The following is a 14,384-nucleotide window of genomic DNA, read 5'->3' on the forward strand; positions in this document are numbered from 1 at the left end:
CACTGGGGTTCACTATAAACATGCCGAAGTCACATCTGATTCCCTTTCAGACGCTCCATTTCATCGGAGCTGTTCTAAACACACTGCAGTTTTGGGACTATCCTCCTAAGCAGCGAGTCCACGATATTCAGTTTATGATTCTGATGTTTCTTCCTCTTTCTTGGGTTTTGGTGAGACAGACACTGATGCTGCCGGGCCTCGTGGCCTGCTGCATCCTGTTAGTAAACCATGCTGGATGGCATATGAGGGCTCTGCAGTAGGATATGAAGTTCCAGTGGGCACAGTATCAAGGAAATCTCATTGACATAGCTCAGATTTCAGAGGAGACTGCAAAAGGTGGTCGGTGAACTGTGATTGGGTCAGAGGCAGACTTCTTTCCCTTCCTCTATCAGATTTTACAGTAGTGACAGATGAGTCACTTCTGGGATGGGGTGACCATCTGGGAGAGGTGGAGATCAGAGGTCTCTGGTCTCCGGCGGAATCTGGACTCCATATGAACTTACTGAAGTTCCTGGTGATATGGCTAGCATTGAAGGCATTTCTTCCAGTTGTTAAAGGGAAGATAGTGCTGGTGTTCACAGACAACACCAATGCAAAGTGGTACTACAACAAGCAGGGCAGTGTGGGGTCTTTGACCCTTTGTCAAGAGGCCTTGCGTCTCTGAACATGGCTAGAACAGCAGGTCATAACCCTCGTGGTTCAACGCCTGGCAGGTTCTCTGAACGCCAGGGCAGACAGTCAGCCGTCGATGCTTAGCGGATCACAAGTGGTGTCTCCATCCAGAGGTGGCATAAGCACTCTTTCAGCAGTGTGGAGAGCCTCGGTTAGATCGGTTTGCCTCGGTTAGATCGGTTTGCCTCCAAAGAGAACATGGAGTGTCGGCCATATTGTGTGTTGCAGTCTCCAAGGTGGCATTCGCTCACCAATGCTTTTTGCTGCGAGTAGAGCTCAGGCCTCCTGTACGCCTTTCCGCCCATAGCACCTCTGCCCAGAGTTCTCAAAAAGATCAGAAACGACCGTGCCCAAGTAATCCTGGGGACGGAGAGTCTGGTACCCTGAGCTTTTGAAAATGAGCATTGATCCTACAATCAGGCTGCCTCTTAGAGAAGATCTTCTGTCACAGCAGCAGGGGAAGGTTCTCCACCTGAACCTGTCAACTCTGCACCTTCATGCGTGGAGATTGAGTGGGGGCAGTTGACAGCCTTCCACCTTCCTCCTGAAGTCTGTAACATTATTCTGGATACCAGGAGTCCCTCCATCAAGATGGTATATGCCTGTTGTTGGAAACGCTTTTTATATTATTGTACAGAAAGATCTATTGGTGGTCCTCCTGCTTCTCTCCTTGATATCCTTCTCTTTATTTTTGTCCCTTTCCCTGCAGGGCTCTGCATTGGGCACTCTCAAGGGTTATCTTCCTGCCTTATCTGCTTTTCTTCAGCTGCCTGATCGGCCATTGTTATAAAAATGTCCTATTGTAAATAGATTCCTTAAAGGGCTTGTACATATGTTTCCTCCTATGCCCTTTATCATGCCTCAGTGGGACTTATATCTAGTTCTCACCTAACTTATGTGCGCTCCCGTTGAGAATTTGCACAATTGTCTTCTCCGGCTGCTCACCATCAAGACAGCTTTCTTAGTGGCACCAACATCTGCCAGGAGGGTGAGTGAGATAGAGAGGTTAGTGCTTCACACTCGTACCTCTTTCTTCCCTAAGGTGGTGATCCATTTTACCTAGGTCAGAATATTACCCTGCCCACCTTCTTTGCTCCACCGCATCCCTCAAAGGAGGGAGAGTGACTCCATTGACTGGACCCAAAAAGAGCATTGTCGTTCCACCTTGACCGCACAAGAGTTCCGGGTGGATGTCCAACTCTTTGTGGGTTATGAGGAAGCAAAGAAAGGTCAGCCAGTGCAGAAACTAACCATTCCACGTTGGGTCGTTCTCTGCATAAAAATCAGCTATGCTCTGGCCAAGAAGCAGCTTCCGGAGGACTCGAGGCTTCATTCCACCAGGGGCAAGGCTGCAACCACTGTGTTTGCAAGAGGTGTACTAGTTCTGGACATCTGTCAGGCTGCAGCATGGGCGTCTCTGTACACGTTTTCCAAACACTTCTGCCTGGACAGTCACGTCCACTGACGTAGGCACTTTGCCCATTCGGTCCTGCAGGACTTATTAGTTTGAGGACAATTTGTCTGTAGCCCACCGTCAGGAGGTTATGGTTTCGGTATCTATACTAATGGTAAGGAATCTGCAACTAGAAGTCTGTCAGACGAACAAGTTATTTACCTTTAGTATTGAATTATCTGGTAGAGAATCTATCTAGCTGCAGATTCCTTACACCCACCCATGCCTCTCTGCTCTGTGGACTCATTTCCTAGAGTTAAGGGTGCCCTAGTTTTTTCGCACAGACAATGCTGTTGGTTCTTTCCATGGCTCTGTGCTTCTGGTGTGGAGGTTTGTGGAAAATATTGACGTACGCGCGCCTGGGTGGTGCCTGAATAAGCGACTGTGACGTCACAGACGGCTCCAACAACACCATGCGGATCCAAATGATGCCACCTGATGGCGCGCAAATGTATTGCTCAGCAAAAGTTCTGGATTCCAAGTTGATGCCTGGAAATTCTAAAGATAAGGAATCTGCAGCTAGATAGTCTATATCAGATAATGCGTTAGCAAAGGTAAGTAACTTGTTCATCAATACCAAGAAGTCCCGGCAACAGCAGATTATACCTTTTCTTGGGTTTGTTCTAAAATATGTCATAGGGAAAGCCTACCCCAGCCAAATAGTGATGACTTTCCAGAAGCTTCTTTCAGCTCTGTCAAGGTAAGGGTTAATGAAACTGTTGTGGATGATGGCTTAATGCATTCTGCACGAAAGGCTGCGCATACGACCTTTGCAGGAGTGCCTACCAAGACAGTGGGCACAAGTGGAGTGTTTTTGGGGAAGAGATGGTGTTGCTGAGCAAGCTTTTTCATGGCCCAATCCTGCAGGTGACTGCTCTCACATATGCTGCGCTCATCTTGAGTGGTAAACGTATCTCACCTTCAACTTGTGGGGCACCTAGAGCCAAAACAGCACAATCTGAAAGACATGGCAATTATTCAAGTTTTTTACAGACTATTTCAAGGCAAAACAGTTATCATAGAAACAGACAACATGAGTGATGTACTACGTCCAAAAGCAGGGGGTACTCTCTCGCCCTAGCTATCAGCACTGGCTCAAAACATGGTATTGTTACTAGTATTGCATTGAGCCATTTTGAACTACGTTTAGCTCCTGGTGGAGCATCTGCTGGTGGTGAACAGTGACTTTCTGGACCTACTAAGCAGGACTTCTGAAAAGGTCCACAAATGGGAGATGAATTCCAAAGAGCTGCAGATTCACTTTAACCAATAGAAACTTCCCTCTGATCTGTTTGCCACTGCACAAAATGCCTATACTTTGCCTTCCGGTTCAGTTGCAATGCACCTTGTATGAAATGAGCAGGGATATTTGCTTATGCTTTTCCTCCACTTCCTCATAGACAGTATGTTTTGGGGAAAATGAGGTGAATGTGGGAGAGATCCATGCATCCGCATTATAAGTTACCATGGGTGCCAGATCTCCTGACCGAGCATCAGGGTCACTTCAGACATCCAGTCCTCAGGCAATTGAATCTAGCAGTCTGACAACTGTGGTCTTAGAAGTTGGTTACTTGAAACTCCTGGAGGAGTTTATGCAAATACTGCATGAGGCACGAAAACCCGCCACATGGGTCTGCTATGCTAAGTGGAAAAGATTTGTTCAGCTTTGCTTTTGTAAACAAATAGATCCTCTAAAAACATCTGTTCAGGTTTTTGTTTCTTTATTTACTACATTTACAGAGTGGAGTTTAACCTACGCTTCATCCGTGTACACTTGGCTGCATTGGCAGCCTACATGCACAGCAGACATCTGTCTTTGTCATGTACCCATCATCCAGGCCTTCATGGGAGGCCTTAAAGGGTGCTTCCTCCAAGGATGCCTCCAGCTCCACATTTAAAGCTCTGCGGTTTTGCACCTTGCAGTACCCTTATTTGTTGCTATCACATCTTTTAAGAGAAATAGTGAGTTGCCATCCTTAACTATACAAGAAGCATTCATTCAAATTAATAAGGAAAAAGTGCTTTCAAGGACAACCCCAATATTTCTACCCAGTGTGGCTTCCCATTTTCACGTCAGACTATTCAGTAGCCAGTGTTCTTGCCACAGGCAGACACTGTGGAAGAAAGGGCACTACACAACCTAGAACAGTGTATACCAGACTGTGGGTTACAAGATGATTTTTGGTGGTTAATGAAAGTTGAAGCAATACATAAAGATGCATTTACATTCAGTATTTATTTTGTCACGTTTGCTACGCTTCAACAGAGGCCATATGTCAGGCTATGTCTTCTGACAAATTGCTGCTTATGTTTTTTAACATGGGAATTGATGTTTATAAACTCCTCTCACTTTGCATTCATGGAAAGAAAATCGAAGTAAATTATGTGCCAACATCGCTGTGGTGCAGAGAATGTGAAATGAAAGGCTGTAGGATGTCATTTTTTGTAACGGAACAAAAGGATTAACACCTGTAAATGAACTGTACGTATTCAGCGGTTCAAAAAAGCAAAAATGAAGCACTTTTTAAATTCTGAAGTGTGTTGGAAACACATTTTAATAAGAGCAAAATAATCAAGGTACATTTTCTTGGCAATGCCCAAACGCTAAATATTCAGTTGTGATCGATTTCTATTGTGTGCAATATAGTTTTGCCAGTAAAACTATGTCCATGCAAATTTAGTTGTCATTTCAATTAAATGTGCTGTCTGTAAATCATTTCATGCTTTAGTTACATTTAAAAAATCGCCCGCCTCGTGTCCATTAAAACTAGGTGGGTTGCGAACGTTTGTCATGCTAAAAAGTGGGCCAGTGAGGGAAGCACGCCCTTAGAAGTCAAGAGAGCGCTTAAGGTTTATGTTGACAGAAAGAAGTCCATTCACAAGACAAAACAACTATTTGTCGCTTTGCTAAACCTGGCGTTGGGAAATCCAATTTCCAAGGCAGGTAATTTAATTTGGTTAGATACGTGTTTAGAGACATGTTATGCTACGGCAAAGCGCAAAACACACATGCTACCTAGAGCACATTCCACTCAAAGAAACGTAGTTACTACAGCCTTTTTGGGGTCAGATTCCTTTCGCAGGTATTTGTAAAGCTGCTAATTGGTCAACACCATGTGCGTTCAATAAACACTATTGTGTGCGTATTCAGGGCCTCAGCAGACTTTAGGTGACAAATAGTGTTAGACTTTTAGTCCAGTCTTCTGCTCACTGGCCACCGCATACAGCCCCAAATGCTACACATTGAAAATGCTACCCTGTTGCCCTCTACTTTTGTTGCTGTATATTCACCCTCCTCCCCAGAAGTCAAGTGTTATAATATTTATTGGACTTCTCAAATTACACAATACACAGTATTTGCTTTCTGTCTTGCATCACTAAACTTCACCTCAGATTGGGTTTTCTCAGTAGGTGAGTGATCTTGGTGGAGTCTTTGTCCTGGTATAGGCTAAGGGTGGAGTAACAGAATCTTCTGACTTGAACCTTCTTTTAAGAACAAGCATTTGGAGTGCAATAGGTCTCACATTTGCTTGATTTGGAGCTATTGGCATTGTAAATTCATAACTGAACTTTTCTTGCCACAGAAATTGGTCACCGCTGCCTCATAATTACATCTTTTCCTGCCCTGTAATTCCAGTGGCCCTGCATATAATTAAATCACTTACCTTCTTCCCCTATCTGCAGCAAAAAATGAAAATGTTGCCATTTAGCATCCTAATTTAAATCTGGCATGCCAATTCCAATAGAATACTACTTTCACCACCCCACCATCAGGGTTGCTGGCTGGGTAACACAATTCCCCCCAAAAAAGACACGAGACAGCCACAGAAGAGAAATAAACTAGAAGGGTCATCCAAACATATCAAGAGTGTTCTAACAGGCTTGAATTTTGGTCATATTTGTAATAAGGAAAGATTATTAAAACATATACAATTATCATGTAAACTTTTATCGGAAAAACATTTGGTCATTGGACTGTAATGCTCAAAACGGCCCCTAGAAGGCACATAACAAAAATATAATTTGTAAGAAACTTGATCAAGTAACCATATTGTTAGCCCGAGAGGGGATAACCCCATAAAAAAAGAGAAAGTAATGCAGTGTAATCATATACCTAGCCCCTTGAGGTTGTTTTAGGGCTAGCAGGTCTACTGCAATTATATTACAACTAAGGCATTTAAAGCAAAACTTCTCCCAGCTGTAAAATAAAAGCTGTAGCCATGAGTAAGCTTAAAAGAGACTGGTGGGAGGGGTTATTATTTTGGGGTCCCCACTAACCTATTGTGGGGACCCAGAGATGATGTAGACGGAGCGTTTTGAAGGTGGTCCCAATAGTCCAAGGACCACCACAGGCTGAGTTATGAGCAAAAATGTTTTGTCAAAGTAATGCCCTGCAAAGTATTATGGGGCAAATTTTCGTGCTGCAAATATTATAGTATGTTGACTGCAAACTCAGAACAGCCCCTAGAGGAATAACAATAAAAATAGCATTTGGAAGAAATATGGTCATGTAACCATACATTGAATAGGAGAAAGTAATGCAGTGTAACCATATTTCTGATGGATACACCTACCTATGGATTCCTCACCTAAAGAATTCTCCCCTCGCGCCAGCTTCAACGAAAATTTCTTGTAGCTCTGCACGTCGACGATAACGTGTTAATTGCCTGACTCCACGCGACGTCGTATGATGTCATCTAGGCAATAAGAAGCCCTCGTCGACGTGCAGACGTCAGTTCCCTTTTTTCCGTGCCTTCGAATAAAGTTTTTTCTTCGAGGCTAATAGGGAGCTATAGTTGCGCATCTGTAGTTACTATGTCGCAGCCAAGAAAATCTGGCTTTAAACCTTGTAACCAGTGTGGGGGCCGGATGTCGGTCACTGACCCCCATGAAAATTGTTTATGGTGCCTTAGCTCTGACCATGAGGTCGAGTCATGCGGTTCCTGCCAGTGCATGAACCCTAAGGCGCTTAAAGAGAGAGAGGCTAAATTATTCCTAGCCCGTTCCAAGAAGAGGAAGGAAAGGGGGCATCGTAAAGAGTCTTCTTCGAAATCTTCGAAGACTCATCGTCGCCATGGAGATTCGCGGCGTCGTCACGACTCTTGGCGCCGATCGAGTAGAGGTCAGTCCAGGTCTAGATCTCCATCAGCTCGGCGCCGCCGACGTGGGAGATTAGCCCGACCATCACTCCTCCGCCTCCTACGACTCTGGCTTCTCCGACTTCACCTTTGTCGGTGTTTGAAGTCGAGCCTCTTCAAGAACCGGCTGCTTCTCCGGGGCAGGAGATGCCTGGTCCATCTATGCCGGTGCCGACTCCGCAAGCGTATCCAGCTTTCTCGGCGCCGGGTACGGATCCTGCTGCATTTTTAAATGCTATGTTCAATATCTTTTCCACCATGGCGCCTGGAGGAGGGCATGCGGGTCCGTCAGGCCCTTTGGCTTTTAATTTGGGTGCTCCGGCTCCTTACAAGCAGACACCCTTCATGCCATTTCTGCCTTCTGGTGCCGTTTCAGCGCCGATGCCCTTGGCGTCGCCCAGGAGACCTGTGACGCCTACAATGTCTGCTACTCTGGCGCCGGTGGATTCTCCACGGATCCAATCCACAGTCAAGTTGCCTGTGGCGCCGGAGGGTCCGGCATCGGATGGATCCGAAGAGCGGCGCCAGCGAAGATCTTTGGCGTCGGCCGACACCTTATCGACACCGGGACTCGAATCCAGGCTCCAGAAGGTTAGCTTTACGCCTCCTGGAGGAGGAGGAATATAGCAGACAGCATCTGGAGGAAGGTGAAATCTTGGAGCCTGCAGGTGATTTTCAGTGCCTGGACACTGCAAGTGGCATTGACACTTCCCCTGAATGGGATTTGGCTTCCCCTGGGGAGTATACCGAAGAGGCTGCATCTTTTCATGCAGTAATAAGGAAGGCTGCAGACTTTTTAGGTCTTCCTCTTCTGGCTGCTGAGGTGAACAGGAACTTTTTGACTGAAGTGCTGCATCCGGCTTCAGTAGTGGCGGAGCCTCTCTTGCCCCTCAATGAGGCTCTCCTGGACCCCATCAAGGACATTTGGAGAAAGCCAGTGACTTCTACAGCTGTCAACAGGGCGGTAGTGAGGTGCTATCGTGCGGCTCCAGGTGACCCGGACTTCCTCTCCAAACATCCAACTCCGGAGAGTCGACCAATGCAACTTGCATTTTGGGGTGTTATATTCATGCCCTTATGGAGGAAGCAAAAGGTCATCCTAACTTGCCACAAGAGGTGTTGCATTTGTTAACGGACGCTCAGGCGGCGGCGACCCAGGTCATTCAGTCTGCGTTGGACACCTCAGACTCCGTGGCAAGGGCTATGGGTACATCCATAGTGTCGAGGTGTCAGGCTTGGCTGCGTTCATCAGGCTTCTCCTCGGATGTACAAGCAACTCCTCTGGACCTGGGTTTTGATGGGGAAAAACTCTTTGGGACAAAAGCAGATTCTGCTCTTGAACGTTTCAAAGAGAGCAGAGCCACGGCGAGGTAGTTGGGACTTCAGGCAGCCACTTCCTTTACCTTTAGGTCATATAGGAAGTTTAGGGGTTTTGGACGTGGCTCTTCCTTTCGTGGCAGGTTCCAGGCACCACAACAATCTGCAGATTCCCTGCCTTACAGATCCTTCAGGGGCAGGGGCAGGGGCAGGGTACGTACAAGAGGAGCCACCCAGCAGCACTCTGCCTCTTCCTCTTCCTCAAGAGGGGTGCAGCAGGGAAAGCAGCCTTAGTCCTCCACCACTCCCTGTTCACATGTCCCCGGTAGGGGGGAGACTTGCCCAATTTCTTCCGATGTGGGAGTTTATAACATCAGACTCTTGGGTCATCGACATTGTGAATAAGGGGTACGCTCTTCCCTTTCGGGAGTTCCCTCCTCCCCACCCATCCTTCTGTTCGGAAGACCATCTTCTGTTACTGCAACAGGAGGTGTTATCCCTATTGTTAAAAGGCGCAGTGGAGTTGGTTCCAGAGCAGGAGAGGGGTCAGGGCTGTTATTCAAGATACTTCCTGATCCCCAAAAAGGATGGTCGGTTGAGACCAATTTTGGACTTTAGGATTTTGAATTGGTTCCTCAGGCAGGAAAAGTTCAAAATGCTGACCCTTTCACAGGTTCTTTTGGCGTTGAACGAAGGAGATTGGATTGTGTCTGTCTATTTGCAGGATGCGTACTTCCATATTCCGATCCTCAAATCGCACAGGAAGTATCTCCGGTTTGTGGTGGGGTCGCAGCATTAGAAGTTTGTGGTTCTCCCGTTTGGTCTTACTTCAGCACCTCGAGTCTTCACAAAGGCGATGGCGGTGGTAGCGGCAGAGCTCAGAAGAAGAGGGATAACTGTGTTTCCCTATCTGGACGATTGGTTGATCAAAGCCAAGACTCCAGGGCTCGTGCGGTGTCACCTGCAGTCGACAACTCAGTTGTTGTTCTACCTGGGTTTTTCAATCAATGTGCCCAAATCTCACGTGGAGCCCTCTCAACACCTCCTGTTCATAGGGGCAGTACTGAACACAACATTGAATCGGGCCTTTCCTCCGCCCCAGCGGGTTCAGGACATTCAGGCGTTCATTCCGATGTTTTGAAATGGAGCGGTAGTTCCAGTCCTCAAGGTCCTTCGTCTGCTCGGTCTGTTTGCTTCACTCATGCACGCTGGCACATGAGGGCTCTTCAGTGGTGCGTCCGCAGGCAGTGGTTTCAGCACAAAGGGGATCTCGAGGATTCGATCACGATCTCCAGAGACACTGCGGTAGATCTTCAGTGGTGGGCTGCGATCGGCAACCTGTCGCAAGGAAGGCTGTTCTCGCTGCCTCCGCCGGAGGCCACAGTTGTAATGGATGCTTCCACTCTAGGGAGGGGAGCTCATCTGGGGGACCTGGAGGTCAAAGGCCTTTGGTCTCCAGTGGAACAGAGGTTTCACATCAATCTGTTGGAATTGCTGGCAGTACGTCTGGCTCTCAAGGCCTTTCTCCCTTCCATTCGCGGTCAGTCAGTCCAGGTCCTTACGGACAACACTACCACGATGTGGTATATAAACAAGCAGGGAGGAGTGGGGTCGTACCTTCTTTGCAGAGAAGCTCTTCGACTCTGGTCCTGGCTTCAGGACCACAAGATTTGCTTGGTAGCAAATCATTTGGCCGGAGTTCTGAATGTACGTGCGGATGTTCTCAGTCGACGCAGCTCGGTCGACCACGAGTGGCGTCTTCATCCGGATCTGGTTCTTTACATCTTCCAGATATGGGGGGTGACCGCAGATAGATCTGTTTGCTACTCAGGAGAACACGCAGGGCCCGTTATTTTGCAGCCTCCAGTATCCGGGGCAAGGAGCTTTGGGGGACGCATTTCAGATGTCCTGGAAGGGTCAGTTGCTTTGCGCGTTTCCTACCATACCCCTGATTCACAGATTTCTGAGGAAGATCCGCCAAGACTGGGCCCAGGTCATCTTGATAGCCCCAGATTGGCCAGGAAGGGTGTGGTACACAGATCTTCTCCAACTCTCTCTGTGCCCTCCGCTCCGTCTCCCTTACAAGGTGGACCTCCTCTCGCAGTCGCAGGGGCAGATTCCACACCCCCACCTCCAGAGTCTGCACCTTCATGACTGGAGATTGAATTTGGCAATCTGAGTGCTTTTTCTCTTCCACCGGAAGTCGTGGATGTTATTTTATCGGCCAGGCAACACTCCACCAAATCGATCTATGCAAGTAGGTGGGCTATATTTGTACGTTGGTGTGGAGAGAACCGAATTGATCCCTTAAAGGCTCGCTTGTCTGATATATTATTATTTGCTCTTTTCTTGGCACAGAAGGGTTGTGCAGTTGCCACAGTTAAGGGCTATTTATCAGCACTGTCGGCTTTTCTGTGCCTCCCTGATCAACCTTCCTTGTTTAAATCTCCACTTGTTTTGAGGTTTGATAAGGGTCTCACTAATAGGTTTCTGCCCACACCGTTTGTTATGTCATACTGGGACCTTAACTTGGTATTAACATTCCTAATGGGATCGCCATTTGAACCAATGCGTTCTTGTGCTTTGCGTTTGCTGGTTCTTAAGACTGTATTTCTGGTGGCCATAAGATCGGCCAGAAGAGTCGGTGAGCTTCAGGCTTTTAGTGTGGAGTCGGCAGTTGTGACGTCATCGTCTACGTGCAGAGCTAGAAGCTGGCACGACGGGAGAATTCTTTAGGTGAGGAATCCACAGGTAGTTAATGTATCCACCAGAAAAAGCGTTACCGTAGGTAAGTAACTTATTCATTTAGCCCCTAGAGGTCGTGCATTAAGAATTTTCAAAGCTAGCAGGACTATTGCAATGATGTTACAAACAAGGCTTGTTAAACATAACTTCTCCTAGCTGTAAAACAAAAGTTCCAGCCATGAGAAACCTTAAACAGACACTGAATGGTGGGATGGATTATTATTTTGGGTCCCCACTAACCTACTATGGGGACCCAAATATGTAGACAGAAAGAGCACATTGTTGTGAACGTTTTGGTGGTGGTCCCATTTTTCTAGATCCACCACAGGCTGTTATGAGCAAAAATGGTTTGTACAAGTAATGCCCTCCAAAGCATTATGGGTCGAGTTTTACTGAGTGCAGTGAATATTGTAGTATCTGCTCGTGCTGTGCCGGGAGAGCCCCTTTCGCTTTGAGATTTTCTTTTTTATTCAAAACATTCACCAATTTCAAGTGTTCTAAGGAAAGCCACAAGAAATGACTCTGATTAGGTAAGTGTGAACAATGTGACCAGCACTCCAATACTGCCGATCAAGTTAACGCTGTTGTGCCTGTCCGTGCTGTGAGCGTCATGGCCGACATGCAGCACCAAGGGGATAGACAAAAGAAATAGTTTACCCACAGGGAAGTATGTCGGCATTCGTGCAATAATCCATGTAACAGGGGCAGTCTGCAAGGCGTGATAAAAACAGCCCCAATGTGGGACAAACGTAAAGCATTTACCAATGACATTAAGTGATTTTTGAAAGGCAAGCCCAAAAACGAGTTAGTGATGGCCATGAAATTGGTATGGTTAAAATCCCACAATACTTAACAGGCCAAAGTGCTTGCGGGCTCGACCTAAAAATACCAAGTGAATCCAACAGACATCAATTTACCGGTACCACAATTCAGTTTGATTCAACTGCACCTTCCTCCCTTGCAGTTCAGGAGGTGTCCAACATCCCAGATGCCAAAACTGCCTATGGTCCTATGTCCTGAGGGTGACTCTCAGTGAGCTGCTTTTTTTTTTATTTTATTTTTTTAAAGGCAGCAGCAGCAGTGAACATGATGGGGCTAGTACTTTTATTTCATTTCCCAGCATGGCATACTTAGCCACCCTCTTGACATGGAGAAAAGTTGACTGCTGTGAAATGTAGCTGAAAGCGTTTGTAATTGTTAAGTTGAATATTCCTCCCAGCGTGTTAAGTTAAAGACTTTGGTATTCTAGTTGAAGTGGACAGCAGGGGGTGCTGTCTGGGAAATCATATATTCCACTGGGGCAATATCATCACACAGACCCTTGAGGCTCCCGGTGTGTTGTGGCACTACATCTTCAGTGAAAGCCCCTGCCTGGTACAAATTGATCGAGCATCTGTGCTGCACCCTAAGTGACATTATAAAATCACATTCGTAACCGGCATGTAGCCCCATGTCACATGAAACTTGTAAGTACATACTTCGAATGGAAAACCAAAACTACAAGTCCCAGGAGGCACGGTGCTGTTGGATAAAAAGCCAGGAATGGGTAAAAGTGTCCCTTGGCGGGGATGCGTCATTACCAGATGCTGTAGGGCCTTTCTTTTTGTATTACACAGCACCTGGAAGCCCTTGGGCAGCAGTGTGTTTTAAAAGTAGATCTGACCTGTAAATAGACTTATAATGGAATAAGTTGGCCAAGGTTGGATGTTAGACCCCTTGAGATATAAACACTCCTGAAAAATAGTAGTCTGCACGCAGATACAGGTCAAAACTGTATTCACTCATTCATTCATTCTGATTTGCTTACCAGAGGTCTCTAAACTTTTCAACTCCCGAAAGTTTAGCTAGTCCATGTTTTTTTCTTTGCATGGTGGTACTTATAGTCTTTCATTTATATTGGAATAAGCAACTACAAGTAACTGAACACAAAGGAGATATCTGGGCTGTACTTGTTACTCACAGTTACTCACACATGGAGTCTAGAAACTTGAGGGCTTTGATGCTACTACATGTGTCGCCTTTTGATTTCCTCTGAGTCCCCTGGAAAACACAAACAGATGTCAGCTCAACCCCATCTTGTGAGGGTTGCATTCAAGGCTGGACTGGCCATACCGGGCATTTCCCCGGTGGGCTGGAATGGTGGGGTGGATGGCCGCTTTTGTTACTGGAGGCAGGTTTTGTAGAAGTTTAAAAACCACTGCAGAGTTCCTTGTATATCCAACAGTTTAGAGGCAACAATAAAAGTGGAAAGATAACTCTGGCGATTAATGTATCTGCTGAAAAGAGATGGAGTTTTCTCTAGTGACAGTTTTGATTCATCTAAAGTAGCGCAGTTGGTTAATATGCCTGCTGCAAACGACGTGTACTATGCAGTTCACAGAACAGTATTTTATGTTGGTAGCTCAGTGGGATACTACTTTTGTCACAGAACTCCTTTTGTTTCTGTGCAGTTCATAAGTTACCATCATAATCCAGCACAGTGAGCTCTGAACTGCCATCAAAGAGCCTCATGAAAACTGCATACTTTGACTATCCCAAATTTGCTAAAAAGGGCTTGTTTCACATCAATTTCTTTTTTATTGATGAATTCCATACTTTAACCTAGAAAACCCCCTCTAACAGTGTTTATTAATCGACTTCTTGGCGATGCTGCCTTAGTCAGAGCGCCAAATAAAGTTAATCAACAGTATTCATTTAAATTTTTTTTTTTTTTTTTTAACAGGTTTATTGCGAAACCATGTGCTCTACACCTTGGGATTCAGACTGGTGGACCTCGAAAATCACAACCAAATGCAATTCTTGAAAAAGTGTTTACATCTATCACTAAGGTAAGAACTTTTCATGTATTTTGGAGTTGCAAAGTTAAATAAATGCACTTCTGATTCCATTATCTTTTAGTCAGTGAAGCTTCTCACACGTGGACTGGAAGCCGTGATTCTTTAATTACCTTTAGAAGCCCCTCCTGGATCATTACAGCTGTACATCAGGATTCCCCCATTATGATGCAGGGAAGATGTATTTATTGTGCATCTTTCACTTGACTACACTTACCTCGTATC

General features: G+C 46.1%; 1 protein-coding gene across 1 annotated transcript in view; it reads left to right on the forward strand.

The window, feature by feature from the left end:
- The window catches only part of CERS5 (ceramide synthase 5), a 659,392-nt gene that overhangs the window by 167,652 nt on the left and 477,356 nt on the right, over positions 1-14,384 (forward strand). Inside the window, exon 2 of the mRNA XM_069230878.1 lies at positions 14,048-14,153. Coding sequence (XP_069086979.1) covers positions 14,048-14,153 — 106 coding nt within the window. The remainder of the gene's footprint in view (positions 1-14,047; positions 14,154-14,384) is intronic.

This window comes from Pleurodeles waltl, chromosome 4_2, assembly GCF_031143425.1.
Source record: "Pleurodeles waltl isolate 20211129_DDA chromosome 4_2, aPleWal1.hap1.20221129, whole genome shotgun sequence".
Classification (NCBI taxonomy): Eukaryota; Metazoa; Chordata; class Amphibia; order Caudata; family Salamandridae; genus Pleurodeles; species Pleurodeles waltl.